The sequence below is a fragment of the Oryzias latipes genome, chromosome 10 (assembly GCF_053564925.1).
Source record: "Oryzias latipes strain Hd-rR chromosome 10, Olatipes_Hd-rR_3.1".
NCBI classification, from domain to species: domain Eukaryota; kingdom Metazoa; phylum Chordata; class Actinopteri; order Beloniformes; family Adrianichthyidae; genus Oryzias; species Oryzias latipes.
In genome coordinates, this window is record NC_136246.1 from 2501684 (window position 1) to 2528838 (window position 27155).

At 45.5% G+C, this 27155-nt stretch overlaps 1 protein-coding gene across 2 annotated transcripts; it reads right to left on the reverse strand.

Moving 5' to 3' along the window:
- Positions 1-339: 339 nt before the first annotated feature.
- Positions 340-26167, reverse strand: tapt1a (transmembrane anterior posterior transformation 1a). 2 transcript variants are annotated; one of them, XM_023959474.2, is made up of 15 exons: positions 25655-25916; positions 23213-23343; positions 22363-22481; positions 21720-21752; positions 18126-18288; positions 16654-16789; positions 16183-16280; positions 15918-15987; positions 15055-15135; positions 12825-12934; positions 12691-12750; positions 12528-12596; positions 12323-12399; positions 11294-11463; positions 340-2232 (listed from the first exon to the last, which is right to left on the reverse strand). In XM_023959474.2, the coding sequence occupies exons 1-15, from the start codon at positions 25842-25844 to the stop codon at positions 1931-1933; spliced, it is 1809 nt and encodes a 602-aa protein (XP_023815242.1). In that variant the 5' UTR covers positions 25845-25916; the 3' UTR covers positions 340-1930. The 2 variants fall into 2 exon arrangements, with proteins under 2 accessions (XP_023815242.1, XP_023815243.1); XM_023959475.2 differs by lacking the exon at positions 21720-21752 and having other exon boundaries at positions 25655-26167.
- Positions 26168-27155: the final 988 nt, after the last annotated feature.

Sequence of the window (27155 nt, forward strand, 5' to 3'; positions counted from 1 at the left end):
TGAAGCTCGTCTACTGGACTTTATATATGTAGTTGTAGGGTTAGATAAGTTAATTCTTCTCCATGAGTTCTGGTAATCTCCTGTCTGTCCTGGGGGAGGATCCCTCCTTCATGTGGACAACCCTGGTTTCTTCGTTTTCTTCCGGAATCCGTTTTTTTGGCGGAGTTTTTCCTTACTGAGAAGAGGGGGGGTCTAAGGGCAGGGATGTCCAGTTTAGTTTAGAATGTACCTATGGAATTCTATGACTGTATGTTTACTATGTGAAGCCTGTTGAAATGATTATTGTTGTAATATAGGGCTATACAAATAAAAATGCACTGAAATTAAACATTGACTGAAAACACTTAAAAACAAACTTTAATTTTTCAGAAGGCAAGATTATACACTGGAAGTGAAATCTAAAATTTGAATTGAACACAGACAGGAAGCAGCCGTGAAAGACTCGTCTTTATCAGCTAAACTTCAGGCCTGAAGCAAACTCAAGTCGACTCAGGTCTGTCCCAGAAAGAGGAGACAGTAAAGAACAAGGTCCACAACTCACACAGGAAAAACAGAACCTCATTCCATTGGTCATGAACAATAACTGCTCAAACTACAATCCACACAGATGGAAACTTCTCAACATATTGCTACACCCAAAACATTCATGAAATGTTCTTTATTACCGTTTTTTATTCAATAAAGTACCGTTCTGCTTTGCTAAACAAATAAAGAAAGTAAACAGTACCAGATTGAAGTCTGTTTGGCAAAGAAATCTTTGGCTGATTTGACAAAACTACAAAAGATTTTTATTCATATTAACTTCCAAACTTTTGTGAACAGACATGGATCAAATGAAAGCTGAGTCTCAACACAAATAAATGAAATAAAAAAAATCTAATTAAAGGCATATTCATTAATTGTATACAATCTTGCAGTTATGTACAACCAGTGAGACTCAATGGAACTAATGCTCTTGTTGATGCTGTATATATTATATTTACCATTTCAATGGAGAGAAATCTTTGTCAGCCGTCAGTCATTCAGTGAAGCCCACATGCAGAGAAGCTGTAGACATATTGATCATCCTAAGGTGCAAACATCAGAGCTCGGGTCACACTGACGGGGAGGCAGGAGTTTTTACACTCGTCATGGTCATCAGTGCCAACATGCCAGACCAACAAACGGGACCTGAGAGCAGCTTTCTGATCACACCTGTCCTGCTGGAGGCGTCCCGTTCAGCCATAACCCTGTTCCAGCTAGAGCCTGCATTTCAGGGGGGCAGGCAGATAGTTTGTTAAAAATAAAGATATAAAGGGACCAAAAAGAAAGGATCAAGAAAGAGTTCCATGGGCTGTGGAAGCAGCTGGCAGGACAGGCTGGAACAGAGTCTGCAGGATGAAGAACAGCTCAGCTTCTTCATGAAGTGACTGAACCAAACAGCTGAGTTTCTTCAAGTAAGGATTCACCGTCGACTGGCACTGGAGCAAAAAAGATTAGCTGCACAAAGACGAACACGGCAGTGAGCAGACCTGCACGGAGCAGAGACGTGTCTGCACCCCAAACTGAAGAGAATTAGGAAAAGCAGCATGTGTATGTTACACGGATGATCTGCAGAGTGTCCGACTCTACTTCAGACTCCCACAAAGGAAATCCTCTTCCTCTGTCACAAAGCTAAAGGGTTAAGTCCTGCAGAGATGTGAGCTGCAGTTTTTGGTGATTTTACTGTCTGAGCAGGTCCCAAGAGAACAGGGTCTGTATGAACATAGGCCAGGTGCTGTTCACTTCCTGAAGCGCTGCTCCGTTTTGAGGAAGGCGTCGACTCCAGGTGTGTGTGGCTCCACATGTTCACGGTAACCCCAGGGGTGACCGCAGGGCCACAGGCTGAGGGAGCGGCCGGTCTGCTGTCTTTCCTGAGAGCTTTGCCCTTTGCAACTGCAGCAGCTGCAGCTCAGTCGATGCGGTTACCACAGATGGTGAAGCGATCGATCTCCAGCAGGTCATTTTCTGGAGATCTGGGCTGCAGTTCCTCAGCATCATGAGCTGCATGGTCCTCTTCCTTTGAGAGCACCGGTTCAGGCTGTTCTGGTTCTGGTTCAGGTGGGGCGAAGGATGGGCGGCTGGCAGGGTTAGCAGGGGTGAGGGGGGGAGGGAACAGTTCAGTCCTGGGAGCTGGCTGGGTGGTCACGGAGGAGGAAGAGGAGCATGGGGGGGTACAGGGCGCAGCGACAATCTGCGTGGTCTTAAACTCCCCTATGAAGAACAGAAGGCACGGTCACGTGAACACCAACATGTACTGAATGAGAGCTCCCTGACTCAGCCTAGAGATAAACACGTCTGCACGTGAATGTAGTGACGCCTCATGACGCCATAAACAGAGCTGTAGAACAGTGGCGTGCGGTGAGGTTGATGGCTGGTGAGGCAGCGACTCCTCTGGAGGCAGATTTACAAGAACTGAATATTTACCCTTTCATCCAACAGCAGCTAAGAGCTTATAAAATACACACAAGAACATGGACATGGATAGAACACTCTTCTTGTGTATAAATTATTCATATACACTGTAAATAAATGAAAGTATACAGATGTGTTCAGCACACATTAACCCCCAGTAACTATTTCAGTTTTTTTCCAACTTCAAATGCTTTCATCAGTGTTATCAAATGTTGTCTGTGAAAATGATGATAAAAACAATTCTTTTAGGCCTAAAGGTTCATTTTCAAATACATACATTTTTTTTCTACTTACTCCTATGTTCTTTTTATTAAAACAAAAATTGAATTGGCCTTACTTTTTGAGTCCATGCAGCGATCCTTCACCACTAAAAGCTCTATGATCTGTTGGAAAGTCTTCCTTACTTTCCTTTGGTTTAATGAGTCTCTCAATGGAGACACGGGTCCTCGCTCACATAGTCCACCTTCACACCTGTGCCATGAAGTCATGTCCTGCAGTAACTACATGCACATCCTGTCTGTAGACCTTCAGTCTGAAACTTCCAGCATCTCTGCTTTCTACCACTGCTAATGAGCCAAATGTATCAGCCGTCATTTCAGCAGGAGTCTAAGACAAGCACACAATGAGGCAAACACACTGAAGCACACAATGAGGCAAACACACTGAAGCACACACATTGAGGCACACACTAAAGCACACACACTGAAGCACACACACTGAAGCACACACATTGAGGCACACACTGAAGCACACAATGAGGCAAACACACTGAAGCACACACATTGAGGCACACACTAAAGCACACACACTGAAGCACACACACTGAAGCACACACATTGAGGCACACACTGAAGCACACACTGAGGCACACACTGAGGCACACACTGAGGCACACACTGAAGCACACACTGAGGCACACACTGAGGCACACATTGAGGAACACACTGAGGCACACACTGAAGCACACACTGAGGCACACACTGAAGCACACACTGAGGCACACATTGAGGCACACATTGAGGCACACACTGAAGCACACACTGAGGCACACACATTGAGGCACACACATTGAGGCACACACATTGAGGCACACACACTGAGGCACACACTGAAGCACACACATTGAGGCACACACTGAGGCACACACTGAAGAGCACACTGAAGCACACACTGAAGCACACACTGAAGCACACATTGAGGCACACACTGAGGCACACACTGAGGCACACACATTGAGGCACACACTGAGGCACACACTGAGGCACACACACTGTGGCACACACTGAAGCACACACTGAGGCACACACTGAAGCACACACTGAGGCACACATTGAGGCACACATTGAGGCACACACTGAGGCACACACTGAAGCACACACTGAGGCACACACATTGAGGCACACACATTGAGGCACACACAGGCACACACACTGAGGCACACACTGAAGCACACACTGAAGAACACACTGAGGCACACACTGAGGCGCACACAGAAGCACACACTGAAGAACACACTGAGGCACACACTGAGGCGCACACACACTGAGGCACACATTGAGGCACACACTGAAGCACACACACTGAGGCACAGACACTGAGGCACACACTGAGGCACACACTGAGGCACACACACTGAGGCACACACTGAGGCACACACACTGAGGCAAACATTGAGGCACACACTGAAGCACACACTGAAGCACACACTGAAGCATCGAAGCACACACTGTGGCACACAATGAGGCACACACTGAAGCACACACATTGAGGCACACACATTGAGGCACACACTGAAGCACACACTGAGACAAACATTGAGGCACACACTGAAGCACACACTGAAGCACACACTGAAGCATCGAAGCACACACTGTGGCACACAATGAGGCACACACTGAAGCACACACTGAAGCACACACATTGAGGCACACACATTGAGGCACACACTGAAGCAGACACTGAGGCACACACTGAAGCACACACTGAAGCACACACTGAAGCACACACATTGAGGCACACACTGAGGCACACACTGAAGCACACACTGAGGCACAAACTGAAGCACACACTGAAGCACACACTGAGGCACACATACTGAGGCAAACATACTGAGGCACACATTGAGGCACACTGAAGCACACACTGACGCACACATTGAGGCACACACTGAGGCACACACTGAAGCACACACTGAAGCACACACTGAAGCACACACATTGAGGCACACACATTGAGGCACACACTGAAGCACACACTGAAGCACACACTGAGGCACACACTGAGGCACACACTGAGGCACACACTGAGGCACACACTGAGGCACACACATTGAGGCACACACTGAAGCACAGACTGAGGCACACACAGAGGCACAAACTGAAGCACACACTGAAGCACACACTGAAGCACACACTGAGGCACACATTGAAGCGCACACTGAGGCACACACTGAGGCACACACTGAGGCACACACACTGAAGCATTGAAGCACACACTGAAGCACACACACTGAGGCACACACTGAGGCACACACTGAGGCACACACTGAAGCACAGACTGAGGCACACACTGAGGCACAAACTGAAGCACACACTGAAGCACACACTGAAGCACACACTGAAGCACACACTGAGGCACACATTGAAGCACACACTGAGGCACACACTGAGGCACACATTGAAGCACACACTGAGGCACACACTGAGGCACACACTGAGGCACACACACTGAAGCATTGAAGCACACACTGAGGCACACACACTGAAGCACACACTGAAGCACACACTGAGGCACACACTGAGGCACACACACTGAAGCATTGAAGCACACACTGAAGCACACACACTGAGGCACACACTGAAGCACACACACTGAGGCACACACTGAGGCACACACTGAGGCACACACACTGAAGCACACACTGAAGCACACACTGAAGCACACACTGAAGCATTGAAGCACACACTGAAGCACACACTGAAGCACACACACTGAGGCACACACTGAGGCACACACTGAGGCACACACTGAGGCACACACTGAGGCACACACACTGAGGCACACACTGAAGCACACACTGAAGCACACACTGAAGCACACACTAAAGCACACACTGAGGCACACACTGAAGCACACACTGAGGCACACACTGAAGCACACACTGAAGCACACACTGAAGCACACACTGAAGCACACACTAAAGCACACACTGAAGCACACACTGAAGCACACACTGAAGCACACACATTGAGGCACACACATTGAGGCACACACTGAAGCAGACACTGAGGCACACACTGAAGCACACACTGAAGCACACACTGAAGCACACACATTGAGGCACACACTGAGGCACACACTGAAGCACACACTGAGGCACAAACTGAAGCACACACTGAAGCACACGCTGAAACACACACTGAAACACACACTGAGGCACACATACTGAGGCAAACATACTGAGGCACACATTGAGGCACACTGAAGCACACACTGACGCACACATTGAGGCACACACTGAGGCACACACTGAAGCACACACTGAAGCACACGAATTGAGGCACACACACTGAGGCACACACTGAGGCACACACACTGTGGCACACACTGAAGCACACACTGAGGCACACACTGAAGCACACACTGAGGCACACATTGAGGCACACATTGAGGCACACACTGAGGCACACACTGAAGCACACACTGAGGCACACACATTGAGGCACACACTGAGGCACACACTGAGGCACACACACTGTGGCACACACTGAAGCACACACTGAGGCACACACTGAAGCACACACTGAGGCACACATTGAGGCACACATTGAGGCACACACTGAGGCACACACTGAAGCACACACTGAGGCACACACATTGAGGCACACACATTGAGGCACACACAGGCACACACACTGAGGCACACACTGAAGCACACACTGAAGAACACACTGAGGCACACACTGAGGCGCACACAGAAGCACACACTGAAGAACACACTGAGGCACACACTGAGGCGCACACACACTGAGGCACACATTGAGGCACACACTGAAGCACACACACTGAGGCACACACACTGAGGCACACACTGAGGCACACACTGAGGCACACACACTGAGGCACACACTGAGGCACACACACTGAGGCAAACATTGAGGCACACACTGAAGCACACACTGAAGCACACACTGAAGCATCGAAGCACACACTGTGGCACACAATGAGGCACACACTGAAGCACACACATTGAGGCACACACATTGAGGCACACACTAAAGCACACACTGAGACAAACATTGAGGCACACACTGAAGCACACACTGAAGCATCGAAGCACACACTGTGGCACACAATGAGGCACACACTGAAGCACACACTGAAGCACACACATTGAGGCACACACATTGAGGCACACACTGAAGCAGACACTGAGGCACACACTGAAGCACACACTGAAGCACACACTGAAGCACACACATTGAGGCACACACTGAGGCACACACTGAAGCACACACTGAGGCACAAACTGAAGCACACACTGAAGCACACACTGAGGCACACATACTGAGGCAAACATACTGAGGCACACATTGAGGCACACTGAAGCACACACTGACGCACACATTGAGGCACACACTGAGGCACACACTGAAGCACACACTGAAGCACACACTGAAGCACACACATTGAGGCACACACATTGAGGCACACACTGAAGCACACACTGAAGCACACACTGAGGCACACACTGAGGCACACACTGAGGCACACACTGAGGCACACACTGAGGCACACACATTGAGGCACACACTGAAGCACAGACTGAGGCACACACAGAGGCACAAACTGAAGCACACACTGAAGCACACACTGAAGCACACACTGAGGCACACATTGAAGCGCACACTGAGGCACACACTGAGGCACACACTGAGGCACACACACTGAAGCATTGAAGCACACACTGAAGCACACACACTGAGGCACACACTGAGGCACACACTGAAGCACAGACTGAGGCACACACTGAGGCACAAACTGAAGCACACACTGAAGCACACACTGAAGCACACACTGAGGCACACATTGAAGCACACACTGAGGCACACACTGAGGCACACATTGAAGCACACACTGAGGCACACACTGAGGCACACACTGAGGCACACACACTGAAGCATTGAAGCACACACTGAGGCACACACACTGAAGCACACACTGAAGCACACACTGAGGCACACACTGAGGCACACACACTGAAGCATTGAAGCACACACTGAAGCACACACACTGAGGCACACACTGAAGCACACACACTGAGGCACACACTGAGGCACACACTGAGGCACACACACTGAAGCACACACTGAAGCACACACTGAAGCACACACTGAAGCATTGAAGCACACACTGAAGCACACACTGAAGCACACACACTGAGGCACACACTGAGGCACACACTGAGGCACACACTGAGGCACACACTGAGGCACACACACTGAGGCACACACTGAAGCACACACTGAAGCACACACTGAAGCACACACTAAAGCACACACTGAGGCACACACTGAAGCACACACTGAGGCACACACTGAAGCACACACTGAAGCACACACTGAAGCACACACTGAAGCACACACTAAAGCACACACTGAAGCACACACTGAAGCACACACTGAAGCACACACATTGAGGCACACACATTGAGGCACACACTGAAGCAGACACTGAGGCACACACTGAAGCACACACTGAAGCACACACTGAAGCACACACATTGAGGCACACACTGAGGCACACACTGAAGCACACACTGAGGCACAAACTGAAGCACACACTGAAGCACACGCTGAAACACACACTGAAACACACACTGAGGCACACATACTGAGGCAAACATACTGAGGCACACATTGAGGCACACTGAAGCACACACTGACGCACACATTGAGGCACACACTGAGGCACACACTGAAGCACACACTGAAGCACACACATTGAGGCACACACTGAAGCACACACTGACGCACACACTGAGGCACACACTGAGGCACACACTGAGGCACACACTGAGGCACACATTGAGGCACACTGAAGCACACACTGACGCACACATTGAGGCACACACTGAGGCACACACTGAAGCACACACTGAAGCACACACATTGAGGCACACACATTGAGGCACACACTGAAGCACACACTGACGCACACACTGAAGCACAGACTGAGGCACACACTGAGGCACAAACTGAAGCACACACTGAAGCACACACTGAAGCACACACTGAGGCACACATTGAAGCGCACACTGAGGCACACACTGAGGCACACACTGAGGCACACACACTGAAGCATTGAAGCACACACTGAAGCACACACACTGAGGCACACACTGAGGCACACACTGAAGCACAGACTGAGGCACACACTGAGGCACAAACTGAAGCACACACTGAAGCACACACTGAAGCACACACTGAGGCACACATTGAAGCACACACTGAGGCACACACTGAGGCACACACTGAGGCACACACACTGAAGCATTGAAGCACACACTGAAGCACACACACTGAGGCACACACTGAAGCACACACACTGAGGCACACACTGAGGCACACACTGAGGCACACACTGAAGCACACACTGAAGCACACACTGAAGCACACACTGAAGCATTGAAGCACACACTGAAGCACACACTGAAGCACACACACTGAGGCACACACACTGAGGCACACACTGAGGCACACACACTGAGGCACACACTGAAGCACACACTGAGGCACACACTAAAGCACACACTGAGGCACACACTGAAGCACACACTGAAGCACACACTGAAGCACACACTGAAGCACACACTAAAGCACACACTGAGGCACACACTGAAGCACACACTGAAGCACACACTGAGGCACACACTGAAGCACACACTGAGGCACACACTAAAGCACACACTGAGGCACACACTGAAGCACACACTGAAGCACACACTGAGGCACACACTGAAGCACACACTGAGGCACACACTGAAGCACACACTGAAGCACACACTGAGGCACACACTGAAGCACACACTGAGGCACACACTAAAGCACACACTGAGGCACACACTGAAGCACACACTGAAGCACACACTGAAGCACACACTGAAGCACACACTGAAGCACACACTGAAGCACACACTAAAGCACACACTGAAGCAACACTGAAGCACACACTGAAGCACACACTGAAGCACACACTGAAGCACACACTGAGGCACACACTGAGGCACACACTGAGGCACACACTGAAGCACACACACTGAGGCACACACTGAGGCACACACTGAGGCACACACTGAGGCACACACTGAAGCACACACTGAAGCACACACTGAAGCACACACTAAAGCACACACTGAGGCACACACACTGAGGCACACACTAAAGCACACACTGAGGCACACACTGAGGCACACACTGAAGCACACACACTGAGGCACACACTGAGGCACACACTGAGGCACACACTGAGGCACACACTGAGGCACACACTGAGGCACACACTGAAGCACACACTGAAGCACACACTGAAGCACACACTGAAGCACACACTAAAGCACACACTGAGGCACACACACTGAGGCACACACTGAAGCACACACTGAAGCACACACTGAGGCACACACTGAGGCACACACTGAAGCACACACACTGAGGCACACACTGAGGCACACACTGAGGCACACACTGAGGCACACACTGAAGCACACACTGAAGCACACACTGAAGCACACACTGAAGCACACACTAAAGCACACACTGAGGCACACACTGAGGCACACACACTGAAGCACACACTGAAGCACACACTGAAGCATTGAAGCACACACTGAAGCACACACTGAAGCATTGAAGCACACACTGAAGCACACACTGAAGCACACACTGAGGCACACACTGAGGCACACACACTGAAGCACACACACTGAAGCACACACACTGAAGCACACACTGAAGCACTGAAGCACACACTGAAGCATTGAAGCACACACTGAAGCATTGAAGCACACACTGAAGCACACACTGAAGCACACACTGAAGCACACACTGAGGCACACACTGAGGCACACACTGAGGCACACACACTGAGCACAGTCTGGCTGTGGCCTGTTCAGTTTTTGCTAGCTGTCAGACACTCAGCCTCATGACAGCTGGTTCACCTGAGGCTAAATGCATCTGTGCATCATAGCAGCTTTATTTCAAACACTTCATGGCAGCGTCAGCTTTGTGCTTAGATGCTAAAGACTTAGTTCATTTTAGCCCCAACCTTAAAATCCCCAACTGAAAAATGAATCAAAATCTGTTCAGCAGCCCAACCATCTTCACACCCAGGCTAGGAGGAACCTAAAGGTGTCTGCATGGATAAGAGCCGGGATGAGGGAACCTGAACACAGAGAGCGGCTCAGAAAGAAAGGATCCTGCTGTCTGCTGGATATATTTAAAGCACTATAAGTTACATCCATACTGTCTTCTCCTAAAAGTATTTGTCTAATTTTAATACCAACCACACTGCAGAATAAGATCAGAAGAATTTACATTTATGGGCAATAATAGAGAATTCCACATCAAACCAAAACATTTCATTATCAAGCAGAGCTGGATCACCTGATACTTACAAGTCAGGAATTAAATTCCAGTTTTTGGTCTTTAAATCTTAACCAATTATTTGAAGGATAATGGAGTCATGTGTGGCTGATTGTAGGTGAGACATCTGAGTCATGTTAGAGGAGCTGAAGGTTTCCTCCAGCTCTTGCTTGTCTGACAGTTCCTGACAGGAACAAGGTGGCTGCTGGGAGCTTTACCTGAAGCTTTGGGGCACCTGGCCACGTCAGCTCTGCTGGGGCTCTTTGCAGAAGCGGAGGGTGCAGTGGGGGGTCTCTCAAACAGTTTTTCTTCCATTTTGGCTCTTTTGACATAAACACACGACTTCCCCAGCAGCACGATGCTGTTCAACACTTTCATTGTCACCAGCCTGCAGGATGGGAAGAGAACAGTCTGTGTGTGACCACGAGAACAAACACCCAAACTAAGTCTGATGAGCAGCACAGAAAGCAGCATTTCCAGCTTCATAATTAAGCAGAAGGAGGGAACTGTGACCATCACAGGAGCTCTCATAACCTGGAACTTCTGTGAGCAAGACAAAATTCACAGTAGGGAACGAGAAGAGGGAATGAATGTTTTCCAATGAATCCAGCAGAGCATTTGATACATGAGGCTCAAAAACAGCACCGTGACTCTTCAGTAGGGGGCAACAGCTGTAATCTGGACGCAGCAGGCTGCTGACATGCACCCTTCATCTGCTCGAGTGCATTTCTACAGAGCTTAGACGCGACCTGATGAGAGGACGGTGGACACATCTGGGTCTGTGGTCCAAACCCCGCTCTGACAGGGGCTTGGAATTCAGACTGTCAGCAGAATTCTTGCCGTGGCACGGCTGCACGCTCAAGCCAGAGCTATTTTGGGATGCCAACGCTGTTCTTGACCCAGAGGGGAAGTCTCAGGCCCCAGTGGGGTTCAGCGTCACAGACTGTGTTTAGCCGTCAGCAGCAGAGCAGCACGAGGAAACGTCCAGAGCTTTGATTATGTAACCCCAGTGTCTCCATGCAAAAAACCAAGCTCTAAAAACACATTTGTATCCTGTACTTACAGTTTTTAAATGCTTTAACCACCATGTCATATTTTCAAACAGGATTAGTATTAAAGCCCACGTGGATTCAGTGAGGATGAACTGCTACCCAGCAGAATGAGAAAAGCCATTTTCCCTGCAGTAAGCATGGGGATGTGTGGACTAACAAGAACAACAGGCCAGGGACGGAAAGGAAAAGGCTTACCCGAGGTAAAAGAGGAACACACACGAGTATGACATGGCGCCCTGCACCTTCACTGAGCTCATCACCACCCGGATGAGCTGTTAGGTACGACAACAAGAAAACACACATGGAAACAGCCGAATCTGAGATCCTTTAGTCAGAAATAAGAGCAGCAGGAGCCTTTTAAAGTGAACCTGTTTGACCTCATCCTGAATGTCAGTCTCACCAGAACAGCCAGCGGCAGAGGGATGAAGCCCATCCTGCGAGCGACAGAGTCACTGTAGTCAGTGTAAGCCTGTAAAATGACACAAACAAACACAACAGCACTGATGAAAAGGCCTGCATTTGTCTGCTCAGAAACGCTCTGGAATTAAAAGAACGATGCTCACGTTCTTCTGTCGACTGCTGACCAGATCAAAAGCCAGACTGGCTCTGTATTCACTGTAGACCTGCAACACACAGACCTGTTACACGTGCTGGACGGGCCGCGCTGATGAGGACGAGCAGCAGAGTGGCTTCTTACGTCTGCAGGGATGTCATTGAACTTTGTGATGAAAGCGTGTTTAATGATGTCCACAGCAACCTCTGAGTAGACCACCATAAAGACATCAGGAAGCAACACCCACAGGTGTTCTGGTGGGAAAATAGCACTATTTTAGACAGAAATGCCAGCATTCTCTGTTTAAAACTGAATCCTACGTTACTCCACTAAACTGACTGGTGGGAAAGGGGAATCCTATAGCAGAATGTTTACGTTGAAAGAGTCAAACCAGTATTGTACTAAATAAAGAAATATTTAGGATTTATTTTATTACATTACACCAGGCTTAGTATGAACCAACTGAAAGGTTTTTCTACAGTTTTAAGGTTTTTGTTTCTTTTGTAATACACGGATTACGGTGGCCGAGACCCACTATTGCAGCAAAAAAAGGAACTAAAAAAAAAAAATTTGCAAAAAAAAAAGAAATGCTGCTACGAATAAAAGAAACACTGCTGTAAATAAACAGAAATGATGTTGCAAATAAAAAAGCCACAGTGGAAGGGGCTTCATGATGGTCTTTGCCAATGCACCGCTGTGAGAAGAATAAAGTTCTGCAGCAAAGCACAGCTCCATGTGCTTTGCTGCATATTGGAGCACAGCACATGGAAATAATCCAGGGCGTAAGTAACAGTAGTTATTTGGATGAATGAGAAGTTGACTTCTTTATTTGCAGCAGTGCTTCTTGTTCTTTGCACAGTTTCTTTTTTGTTTTCACATTTCCTATTTTTTGCTGCAAAGGCCAGTCTCAGCCACCAAAAAAATAAAAAAATCATATATTAAACCAAAAAAAAAGTGCCCCAAAAACTGAAGTTTGAACTGAATCAGCATGAAAGTGGAATGTTGCGTCTCAACTATAAACCACCCATCCATCATTTCTGCCATATCCTGTGCAGGGCTGCTGGAGCCTATTCTAGCTGCACCAGGGTCAAGGCGGGGCACACCTACACAGTCCAATGCAGGGCAGCTGCAAAAAGGATACAATAACTTTATGCTTTCTGAACTACATTTCATATCAATAGAAATGTAGGTAGAGCTCGAACTTGATATAGTTTAATACATGAGAGACGTTAACTACATTCTTATTTTAAAAACATGGTTCTCACCAGCACAAATGCCAGCAGTGCTACCAATATGTGTGCTTTGGTGCCAGTGCAGACCTCAGCACTGCAGCATACACTAACTAACATGCAGCTTTCCAACAGTAAGAAGCAGAATGGATGCTGCTTCACATCAAACATATCTGAGCTGGCAGACTGTTCCTCTCAGTAGAAAGCGTTTCCACACAGCTGTCACTCAGAAGCTCTTTTCTCTGACTGCTGTCTCAGGGATGAAGGTCAAGCAGCCGGTCAGCTGGGCCAGGAGAAAGGATTTCACCATGGAAACAAAGACCAGGATTTTTTTCGACCCAAATAATGTTTTCCTTGCTCTTTTCATACATTTCTAATATGATTCAGTGAAGGCGGGTCAAGCCTGGACAGTCTGAGGCAGGGCTGATGGAGCTGAAACCATCCCCATAACTATGCCGGCTCCCGGAGGACAGAGACTCGCCAGCCTGCTCAGGTCTCCTGAATTTTATGTCATTTTGTTTTAATCAAGGTAATAATAAAAAAGGTCCCCTGGTTTTATTCTTATTTTTGTTTTTACCCTCTCTGATTAAAGCGGGACAGCAAGCCTTCAAACTCACATTTGTGTTCCCTCTCTGACAGAAACTAAATCCAGCCTCGGATGGCCTTAAAATACGTGTGGGGAACAACGCAGCGAGCCATCTTCTCCTCTCTCACACATGATGTGCACGCTGGGTGGGCCAGATGGGGGGTCGGGGTGGGCATGCCCTCCTGGGCCGTTGTGACATCACAGCGACTCATCAATTCAAACCCAGCATCTTTGCAACAGTTTGATTGACAGCAATTTACAAGAACAAAATACTCAGAAATCCAAAACTGAAAAGATTTCTTACCACATTTGTTCTCTTTCATAAGATAAATGCCACACGTACATGTCAGAAACTCCAAAAACATGATTTACAAGGGAGGGGGCCTTTAAAGAACAAAGGCAAACTGGGGGCAGAATAATGTTCATTTCATTTGTTAAGTAGCTAACTTTAGCTGTTCCAATGAACAGATCTGATGATGTCACTTAAAATTCACTGGAATATTAATAGTTAATAGTTTCATTATATCAACATTATAATTACCACAAACCAAAAGATTACCTGGATTCCAGGAAAACTGCTCCATGTTCCTGAGACAAACGATGAGCAAGAGAACATAGCTGGTGAACCTCTCTTTGATATCTGCAGGGTTCAGAGAGACTATGGTTTTACAGCTACAAATACTTCTTAACACAGACAGATCTGGTAGATTTATCTCTCTGAGGCGTCACAAAGAAATTCACCACGTCCAATAAAACCCAATTTAAAGGCCACAGACTGAAGGTCTGTTTTGTGATTCACACGGTCAAATCGTTTATTTTTTACCAACTTTTTTACCTGTACTGAAGAAAAGGGTTCTAATAAAACAGAAATCTCTTTTCAAACATTCCCAGCTAAAAAAAGGGCCTTATAGGGTTTGGGAAAATACTTATAAACTAATTGCACACAACATGCATGCGCTTGCAGACAAACAGATCCAGGTACGTCTTTGTTTTCTGAGCTGAAATCTGCCTCAAAACTGTGCAGCTCTGATAATTTTCTCCATTTTTGTTGCAGCGCTAATGTTAGGTTGGGGATTGGGAGTGTATATAAAAAGGCATGTAGGGATGTTGGGAAGCCAGACTTACTACGTGCCAATGACCTACAAGAAGGATGGCTAATTATTTAAGAAAAAAAGTGGTCTATCCCAAGTCTGAATCTTTTCTACTCAAAGTTTGACACCAAACTCCAAATTAGAAAATGATGTAGATAAAATTGGTATAAATCAGTCAAAACCAACCTATAGACTAAAATAGCTGGTATTAAGTTGATGTTTTTTATGAGAGTCTGAAGCTTTAACACATTCAGTTTGTTAGACTATTTTTATCCTTTTTTATATAATGTTGTTTATGTTCAATGAAAAATGTGTGTCATTGAATATTTACCACTGTTGGACATCTGGAATAAGTTGTTCTTCTCAAACTTCTTGAACACGCTGCCTTTAATTTCAACAAACTGAAGAAAAAACACAAAAACGTGAAGAAAATAGACCCAGAAAACAACAAAAGCTAGTATATAATGGCTGAAGGTCACTGAAAGAATTTTTTTATGTTTTCCCACAAAAGTTAAACTAGTAAATAAAAAGCAGTTCAGTTTGTTTACATTCACATTTTCTGTTTGACATAGACTTGTGTGTGTGTGTGTACTGACATTGTTGGACATCATGATGGTGAGCAGAGACTTGTTGTGGGAGTTGAAGGCCACGTTGAGTGTGGAGGCTTGGACCATGATGAGGATGGAGTGTAGAACTGAAGGTCAACAGCTCAGGAAAACGGCAGATCAAAGAACGCTTCACTGTCATCTCCTCACATCATCTGATACACAAACCTGCTCAACTGATGCAGCAACGGCCTTTGTGCATGAAAATAATCAGTAACACTTCATAGAACTGATATTACATGGTGAGACTGTAGCCATCTACTGGATGAAGTGGAGTCAAACCACCAAGTACAAAAGACATGATCTATTGTCATGGTAACTGTTCTATCATCTACTATCGGGAGTCTAACCAAAGCTGAAAAAACCTCCTTATTCATCGCTTTTGAGTAAAACAGAAGCTATATAGAACAATAACAGTCCTCTAAAAACATTGATTTCAAATGCCACAGATAGAAAAGATACAGACATAAAAGACTGCCATTAAAAAGTGAGGGATAAGTCCTATATTGTCTCTTTTCCGTTCTTTGGGTTCTGTGGCGGTCCAGTACAGGGCATCCAAGATGTCCTGACCAAAAGAGGAGAAAAGGCGATCTGCTACCTAAAGGTAGAGAACAGGAGGTACAGATCAACACCTTTTTGACTATTTTACCAGTGCAACTTTGACATTTTTGCAGTCATGGTATTTGATCATTTAGACAGGGGTCACCTTGAGATTAACACCCCCACATTTTAGCGTAGTAACCACAACAACCAGAGAAAGACGCCGTGGTATTTGAAACTCTCACTGGACTGTGCGACAGCACAGTAAATGGATGAACATCCCACGTTTAGTGTCATTGGTGGAGGGAAGTCAGGAAGTGACAGACTCTCCACCAGCTGAGATGAACCGCTGATGAATGACTGCTGCTGCCACAGTCTCTGCTGATATTTGGAGACAGATTCCATTTGGCTCAAAGAAAACCCAGGTTTTCTTGTTTAACTCTCCACTACGTCTCATTTTAGTTAGTACTGACGAGCTGTGTTGAGGTGTATTTGTGGGGCGGAAAATCTTCCCTTTGTTCTCCCAAAAAGACACTGATTCTGAAGTCCTTCAGTTGGCTCCTGTTGGTTCAATGTATTACGGCACACTGGTGCAGTGAATGCTAAAGACCAGCAAGCTGGAGGACAACAAAAACAAAAACTACGGTTGTGTCTGAGTTCTTTCACTACTCACTACTTAGTGCACTTTATAGTGCGTTTGCCGTTTGGTACAGCTGTAAAAATCGACATTTCCAAAATCAAATGCTCCGGAAATTTACCAGAAGTCTCTGAAAAAAACACAGTGTGCGTCGATGCCCACTTGTTTGGCAATTGTAGACCACAATGCATTGCATTTGAACAATTTTACATTTACTTTTTATAAAGCATCCAAGTTTTCATCTATTAATAGTCTTTGTAAATGTTCATATCCATTAGGTTTTTACTTTGGGAAATCGGTGACGTCATATTTCCCATTTAAAAAAAACGGTAGCAGCATATATCCATCGTCTTGACCCGCTATACCCCTTTTGGGGTCACAGGGTTGACGGAGTCAGTCCCAGCTAGTGTTGGGTGAAGGCAGGGTACACTCTGTACAGGTGGCTAATCTGTTACAGGGCCACACAGTCACACACCTAGGAACACTACAGAGTAACCAATCAACCTTTGCATCATGTTTCTGTGGGAGGAAGCTGGAGTGCCCAGAGAAACCCACGCATGCACAGAGAAGCTGTGAGGCCGGAACGCTAAGCACTGCACCACCATGCAGCCCATATAGTGATCAGGGTGCTTCTGAAATGTAGGCCACTAAATAGTCCTGCAATATACAGTTTCTTAGTAGTTATGGAGTAGGGAGGGAACTGGGACATAGCAAAAGACTGTGTTTGATGAAAAAGTTGTTAGAAGTGTGCAGGTACCTCCAACATGTTGTAGATGATGTAGAGTTTGATAACAGACTGTCCTCGGATCAGGTGATACATCATGGAGTAATCCACGTAGTGCATCATGGAGAAACACAGCAGCAGGATCAGACCCTTCAGCATGTCACACACCTGAGCCGGCTGCAGTAGCTGTGACCCACTGACCACGCATACACACACACACGCACACACACACAGAAACAGAAAAATTCACTTGTGTGCTGACACACACAGAACGGCTTAAACATACATGTTTTTGGATGCACCACTGCATGCTGTGATAAAGGCTGCAGAGATTCTTGCAGTGCCACACATGCACATGAGTGAAAGATGACCTGCGTACACCAATGTGTGCTGACAGATGCAGACTGTTGATTATAATGAGCATGAACACATTTACAATCATTTGCAGAATAATCAAAAAAGATTTTTTAAACTTGGCAAACGTTGCTCTCAAAGGAAGAGAAACAGCAGGACAACATACAACAGCACAGTTCTTTTCAGCATCAGACACAAAAGAAACACAAACATGCCCTGACAACACAAACACATCTATATGGAAGGCATTAAAGATGGTAAGGCCGTCTCCATCGTCCGTTTCTTTTTGATAAGATGTGCCTCTGTAATGTGACTTTTTATGACGAGTTCCTCCATTCAATGCAAACACGGGAGTAGATGCAGTCAGTTGATATCCTGCAGAGCTCCACTCTGTGCTCTCAGTGTGTCGAAGCCTCAACCATGTCAACACAGCATGTGTGTGTGTGTGTGTGTGTGTCTGCACAGAGCTGAACGTCTGCAGTTGTGTTTAAAGCAGAAAAAGCTCCCATCGGTTTTACAGGAAAGGGTGGATGAAAAATACAAGTATGGCTTCTGTTTGTGACAGTTTTGTCAACCTGTTTAACACGTGAAAGCTCTGTCACATTTCTAGGTGGAAATCTAAAACCTGAATGAGTCAACTAAATGATGACACTTTTGACGTTTTAAACAACCCCTGATGTAAAATTCATTTTACAAACAAAACTATTATATATCTATTCATTGCAAAAACACTAGACTCTGTGCACAAGATGTTAACCAATACCACAAATTGCTACCATTATTACTTAAGAGTCATTTAATTAGCAATTGATAGAAAAAGAAAGATCAAAATGAGAAAGATGAAGGGGCTCAGATTCAGCAAACCAGGAACAAACTGCAGGGAGGAGGAAAAAAGCTTTTTGAGAGGATCAGCTTAATTATGAACCTCACTGTTTTTTAAAGGCTTTGATGAGGAAAACATCTGTTCTATTTTCCTAATAATATATGAGACTATAATTGCTTTTGTTTTGAATTTACCTGACAGCCATTAGTGTGTACTGTCGCTGTCCATGCCAATGAAAAAGCCCTCTCTCTCTTGTGATGAAGATGTCCCATGTTATGCTCTCCGAGGCTGTGGCTCCCCCCAGTGGAGGCAATGGGCTATCATCCTTTTCTGAAGAATATTGATGTGCCCACATTCCTTCCCTAAACCCCACATAATGCTCTATATAGTTTCTTCTCCATTTTGTACTGCTGTCCCAATCTACAATTGCCAAATCCAGGGCCCTGGAAATTACCCAGAAGTCTCTGTGAAAAACCAGTGTGCATCGATGCTCACTAGATCGGCGAATATAGACCACAATGCATTGCGTCGGAACAATTTTTGCCAAAGAAATGTATTTAAATAAACCATCAACTTTTTTAACTTCAGAAGACAGTGGACTCATAAATAATTGTCACAAAACGCTCATACCAATTAGATTTAAATTCATGTCGATGATGTCATATCCGCCGTTTAAAAAAAGAAAAAGTAGTAAGCATGGCGTCCCAATTGCTATTAAAATTCAGGGCACTACATAGTGTCGCACTATATAGTTTTTGAGTAGTTGGGGGTTAGGGGGGGAATTCAGACACAGCTTATGATTTCTTCTAGTCCAGACAATAGGACAGAGTCTCCCTGAATCGCTCTAGATGATAGATAGACCTTACACAACTGACTGATCTGAAACATTTAATAATGTTTGCTTATAAATGTTACATTTGCGCTCAGATTGTCCTGCTTATCTTAGCATCTCAGTAGTAAAATACCAACAAAAGGGACCAGAATTGAATCATTTACAGTCAACAAGCCACCAAACACAAGCTGGAGTAGTTCATGGAAACCAGGAGGCAGCACTTCTGCCTTCAGACCTCTGTGAACACAGAAGTACCTACCTACCTACTGTTGGGTCCGTTTACTCGCTCAGTGGCTGGTTACATATGAGGTCAATAATGTTCATCTCAGTTTATACAACTAAAAAATAGAGTTTTTCAGATTCAAACTTAAATACATTATTCACAGCATATGTACCCAAGGTGAATTATTTATCCAGTCGATCATTGATTTTAGATCTTAGATCCCATCTACACTCAACTGGGACCTTTTGACTTTCCGGTATTGTCAAATCCTCATCTGTTCCAAGAACACAAAGGCGGCGGTGGTGGTGGTGGTGGAGGGGCCGGGGGGGGGGGGGGGGTGGGGGGGGTCAGATCTATCTAAGATGACGACAACTGCAGAGTGAAAACTGGCATCAGATGGGACCAGTACAAATCAGTGAGTCATGTGACCTCAGAGGTCACCCATGTCTTCAGCATGCAGTCCATGGCGTGGCTCTACACAGCTTCAACATCCGTCCATCATCATCTTCTAACTCTCCACGCTGTTTCTCTCCTCTAAAAGTTACACATTTGTTCATTACATGCAAAAGATTATTAGAAAGTTGTTGGAAATTTGCTCCACGTCATGTTGCATACAGTAATATTAACACACATATGACTTTGTCATCGGACCCTGCTGAGTCCATCTGGACAGACTTTGGTTCTGCTGCAGTTCCACACTCTTTCCAGACTCTGCAGGTTTACAGTCGTTCTGTTGCGTTGAAATGATTTTTTTTCTGTGGATGTAGTCGGATCAGATCGGTAAACGGCTGTGGGGTAAAGCGGGTCACTCACAGCTCCCAGGATTCAAAGCTGCTTCATGGAGCTGCTCAGGTTTGCTGCACAAACCCTCTCCATCCTGCAGACTCATGAAGGGTCAGCTGAGGCAGACAGCTGAACCTTCATGACAGGGAGCAGCAGCTGAACTTCCAGGTCACACCAAGACAGGATACAGAAACGTGTTCAGCCGAGCATTCAGACGGATCAATGATCCGGGTTGAATAAGCTGCCTTGTGAGTAGCAAGACCAGCTTGTTAGTGTTTAGTTACTGCCGTTTACCCCCCTATCACCACAACTACCACCGAGGGTTGCCACAGGAGCCACAGGCAGGCAGAAAAGCCCCGACTGCCCACAACCTGTGCAGCGTGGCACCACAGTAGTGAGGATGATCATGCAGGGGATGGAAATCTTCATTCCTACCCAAAGTTCACAGAAAGCTACACTTAGGCAGGACCCACACGGAGGTTCAGCCTGAGAGGACAGATCATGATGAATGTGGAACCAGCTGCTCTTTGTGTCAAGATGAACAGAAATGGAAAAATAAAGCATAAAACAAGGGGGCAGTGCAATATTTATAATGGACTTCTGAGAGTCTACCTGCTCCTTTGGCAGAAGGGGCATGTGTGCACCCTGCAGGGGGAAAGGGGGCAAGAGGAAAAACAGTCAGACATAAGAGAAATGCAAGCTCCTGCCAGGGGAATTAGAAGCATATGATCAATACTTCTTCAAACAGATCTCCCTGTCATGTGATAAATGTGTAACCCACAGAATTATAAATGAGGATGCATCACATGTGTGAATATTGCTTCTTTGGTTTTTAAGAGCTTTTAAGGTTGGAAAATTAAGAGGAAAATTACTCAGATTAAGTAGAATGAATGACAGAAGGAATATGAAGTGGGACTGCAATAAACATGAAACCCAGAGAACCTGGCTGTGAACTTTAAGGAGGAAAGTCAAACACATCTTGTTGTTTTGAGCAGAAACTGCAGATAGGAAAAGATTCTGTTATGATCCATGGTGTCACTGCCAACATATCCTGGGACATGAGGACAGAGGTAAAACAATACAGCAGGAAAAATGGGACTGAGCCACCAGCTGAGCACACAGCCATGTGCTTAGCCACAAACTCAGACTATGACAAGAGTATGTCACCATCATTTAGGCCTGAGATTCATGGGACAAGATACCGGACAGATTCTACTGTGTGTGTGTGTGTGTGTGTGTGTGTGCGCACGCTGACCTGAAGCCACAGCAGGGCAGGGTGAGCATGCGCAGCAGAGCCAGCAGCACCCGGAGGGGCAGCAGAGTGAAGACGTACAGGAAGGCATCGGCACACAGGAAGAAACCGAAGATCATCAGCTGGAACAGTCACACAACCCAAAGTCACTGAACAGCCCACTACTGCGTGATGCATAAAAGGGAACAACAACTCCGCTGAAGGAGGATTTGCAAACAAACCAAACCTTCTTTATCCATCAAACTTAAAGTGAAAGTCAGTAATCAAAGAACGTAAGCGCTCCGCTGTCTCTGCAAAGGTGTAAGGGGAACACGGCAACAACAACACAGGAACCACAGCTGGAAAGCCTTTCTTTGTTGATGACATTACTTCATCGATGGTAATAACATGATTCAAATGCATGAGAAGTCTGATTGAAGAAGGAACATGCATTTGCAATAGGAACAGCAGAATCATGTGTCCTGCCTCCTCTCACTGTCCTGGACTCCTGGTTCTGGTTCTGGTGAGCATGGGCTCTAACTGCAGGATTCAGCTCTTGAAAGGACAAGTCAACATAAAACAAACACACATTCTGCAAATCATTCACAACAATCCTGGTTCCAAACTACACACACAACGACATGAAATGGCTTTGATTACCAGACATAACTTGAACATTTATTACCAGTCAGTTAAACAAATGACTAAAGCAAAAAGACAGGTTGAAAAATGCATCAATGAAATAGTCAGTAAGAAGCACTTTCAGAGCTTTGACACGGGTTTGCCACAGCCTGAGGGAGTCAGAAGATCTGTTGTGCTTTGAAGAAAGAGAAAGACAGGTAGAGAAAAGATCAGGACAGCTAGTTTATGCTACCTTTTCCAGCTCCTTGGGAATGCGCATGCACGTGTACACTCTCTCCCTGCGCTCTTTATACTTTGCTTCATTGTGCTCCAGGAAGTAACCTCTGGTGAGTTCTGCACAAATGAAGCGAGTCAACGATGGATCTGGAACAACAGGAAGGGGAGTGTGTTACCACGGAGACATTCACACACATTCACTGAAATGAGAGACAATTCACCTTTAAACACATGTTCAATGCATAGCTGAGTGTGTGTCTGTGAGTACAGTGGGGCAAAAAAGGATTTAGTCACCAATTGTGCAAGTTCTCCCACTTAAAAAGATGAGAGAGGCCTGTAATCATAGGTAAACCTCATCTATGAGAGACAAAATGAGAAAGAAAATCCAAAAAGTCTCATTGTCTGGCTTTTAAGGACTTTATTTGTAAACTATGGTGGAAAATAAATATTTAGTCAATAACAGACAAACAAGATTTCTGTCTCTCACAGACCTGTAACGTCTTCTGTAGAGGATCCTCTGTCCTCCACTGGTTACCTGTGAGAACGGCACCTCAAACAGTCACACTCCAAACTCGACTGTTGCCTAGACCAAAGAGCTGTTTAAGGACACCAGAAACCAAACTGTTGAGCTGCACCAGGCTGGAAGACTGAATCTGCAACAGGTCAGCAGCTTGGTGTGAAGAAATCAACTATGAGAGCAATTATTAGAAAACTGAAGACATACAAGACCACTGATTATCTCCCTCCATCTGGGGCTCCCCCCAAGATCTCACCCTGTGGGGTCACAATGATCACAAGAAATTCTTTAAAAATCAGACAATGTGATTTATTTTTCATTTGTCTTTCATAGTTGAGGTTTACCTATTGTGAAAATTACAGGCACCTCGCATGTTTTTAGGTAGGAGAACTTGCACAATGGTAGCTGAATAAATACTTTTTTGCCCAACTGTATCTATGCGTGTCTGTGTGTGTGTCTGTGTGTGTCTGTGTGTGTATGTGTGTGTATGTGAGATTCCTGTTGAAGATGACTGTAACTGGAGATCTTTGAGGGATTTGACAGTTACTGATAATAATGTAGGTATTATTTGGATTTAAAATATTCAAACTGTGACAGACTGGCGACCTCTCCAGAAAGTCTGCTGCCTTCGCCCACAAGTGGCCAGGATAGGCTCCAGCAGCCCCGTGACCCCGAAAGGGACAGAACGATCCCTTTCGGGATTAGAAGATGAATGAATGAATGATAAATGATTGAATGAATAAAGTAGCTGACTTAGATACTGTTTTTGTTTTTATATAAAATGTTAAAATTATTGTAAAACTTTAATAAAAGTTGTCTTTTAGGTTTATTTTTTTACTGAAAATAAAGGTTATCTTTTCACGTTCAGTTATTAAGTTGATTTTATACAACTGCAACTTAACTCAAATGTGTAACAAAGAGTATAAAGTTCAGATTTTCTACAGAAATAAAATTTCAATAAAGAAACTTCTGTAGCCACAAAGCAGAAACAAAGGCTTAATAGTGATGCTGTAAGGACTCCTCTGCATCAGTGAGAAGCCATCAAACCTCCAAGACAAAGCTTGTTCTGCTTCTTCTGACCTAAATGGGATTTTAGTTGCAGCCGTTCTATTCCAGATGTTTGGCTGAAGCCCACATCTGCTGTGATTAGCAGAGCAGCACCACCTATCTGCCTTGTAGAGCAGATCCGAATGAAAACGATGCAGGAATGAAACCATTGTGGAGCTTTTTATAATACTGTCTGCAATGATTACAGGACCTGGTTGCAATGGCATCTGTTAGAATCACAAGAGCCATTAAAGCTTGTATTCTAATAACACTACCTGCTGAATGGTCTACCAGTGAAAGTGCATCTGTACTTTATTTGTATTTATTTAACGTGTTTGCCTGTCAGACAAACAGATAAGAGCTGTTCAAGTCCAAAGAGGCTCTGAGGGCACATGCCTGTACCACGTGACTGTGCCTTAGCGTGTTCATAGAGGACTCGTTCCGTTTCAAAGTGTCGGTTTGACCATGTCTGACTGAATAGTTGGTGTCATCATACAGACGTGTGTTGGTCAAAAAGCTTCTGCTCACAGTCACTGAGAACAAACGGTTTGGTCCTCAGACACCTGAGCTGCTCACTGCGGATCTGCGAGCCTCCTCAGCCTCACGGTTCACTCTGGTTCAACCTCTACGTCTGATGACAAACCGAACGCTTCCAGGAGGTAATCCCGGCAGAGCAGACACGTTACTCGTTACTTTGACTCATTCATCAAAGGGCATGGGGGCTCCGTAACTGTGTAAACAAGTGTAGAGAAGCTCGGAAGCAGCTGTGACAAAAACAGACCGAAACCATCGCAGCTGATAAAACTCTTTGCTTGTAAAGGCGCGGAGACCCTGACGGCGGGGAAAGCTCGCGGCTGCAGTTGACGTGTGTTGTTGGGGAGTCCAGATGGTTACCTGCTGAGAGCCCCCGCTGTTCCCTCCTGACGGAGCTAATGTCGTAAAAGCCCAGCGTTTCCGGCAGCTCCGGGGTAACGCCGGCCTTCCCTGACCTCTGCGCGCATTCCCACCGTCTGTCCTGCTTTCTTTTCAGATCAATCTCCACTTCTTTCTGTTCTGACAGCTCGGTCCCCGACACGTCCGCCATCTTTAGTTTGGTCACAGCGAGGCGCGAGCGTCGCCCAGTGCTACGTCATCACCAGTCACACCAATAACAATCGTTACCCAGATGAGTCCGCTTTGTATGGAAACTTAAGCGTCTTGCATTTAAAAAAGGAAAGAATTAAAAAAACGGATGATCTCCTCTCTAAAATGTTCGTGTTTAAAACAAAAAGCCAGTCCGTGCCTTAAATCCGCGTGCGTTCAGTTTATGTGCTATGACTGTTTATTTTTGTCAGTGGTGATGCAAAAATAAGATACAGACGGAGTTTTTCGGTAAATAGACTTCGCCTGTTCTGAACTTTGAAGTCTGCCTTGACGTTGATGCTTGTGAAGCTGCAGAGGCAGGCAGGGACCGTCAATAAAGTACACGAAAAAACCCAGACAAACGATAGCAGTTTCTCTCTCCTTCACCATTAATAATCTGAAAAACATCACAGGTACTCATCATTGTTATAACAAACTCTACAGAAACCACTAATATCCTTCCTCCTTCTCTTAGAGTAAACCAGCATGTTCGACTAATGCAATTTGTAGACGGTTCCTTATCTCCTCGCTGTGAACTACAACTGTAGTTCAAAAATAAAAAAGAGCGAAATTAAGAAAATAATTAGAGCCAGGGGAGTGTCGTGAATAAAAAACAAAAACATGATATACAAAAAAAGCGTATCGCGAAAAACAGAAAAAATATGGAAACGTTGGAGAACAATATGTCAAAAACAAAAAAATTGTATAAAATATTATTTAAAAAATTACAGACTCTGTGCCACAAGTTGACTACACCCACAAAGTGAGCGTCCAGCAGGTCACCCACTGACTTTGCTGCTTTGTGTCCGATATTGTCATCGGGATTGACTCACAAACATAAATAAACAGTTCATGCTGGTCAACATTCAGTATTTTTCTCTGTAGTGTTATTGGATGAGCATAAACAAAACAGATCATGTCTATGACACGGACACCTTGTGGCTTTTTAACTTGCAGCTTTCAGCTCATATTACAGGTTTTATGAACAGACAACAAGCTTAGAGCCCAGCTTTTTTGGACTTCTTTGCTTTTATATTTTCTTAAAAATACTGGTACAAAAATCTCATGTGTTTTTTTTTCTCTAAATACACAAATCCTATGGCAGCGTATTGCATCCAACCAAAAAAAAAATAGAAATAAAATAAAGGGATAATCTTTGTCCCCGCTTCCCCCCATGAGTGGCCGGGATGGCAGTCCTGTGACCCCAAAAAGGACAAAACGGGTTAGAAGATGAATGAATTAATGATAATCTTCGTTCTAATTTTTTCATGTA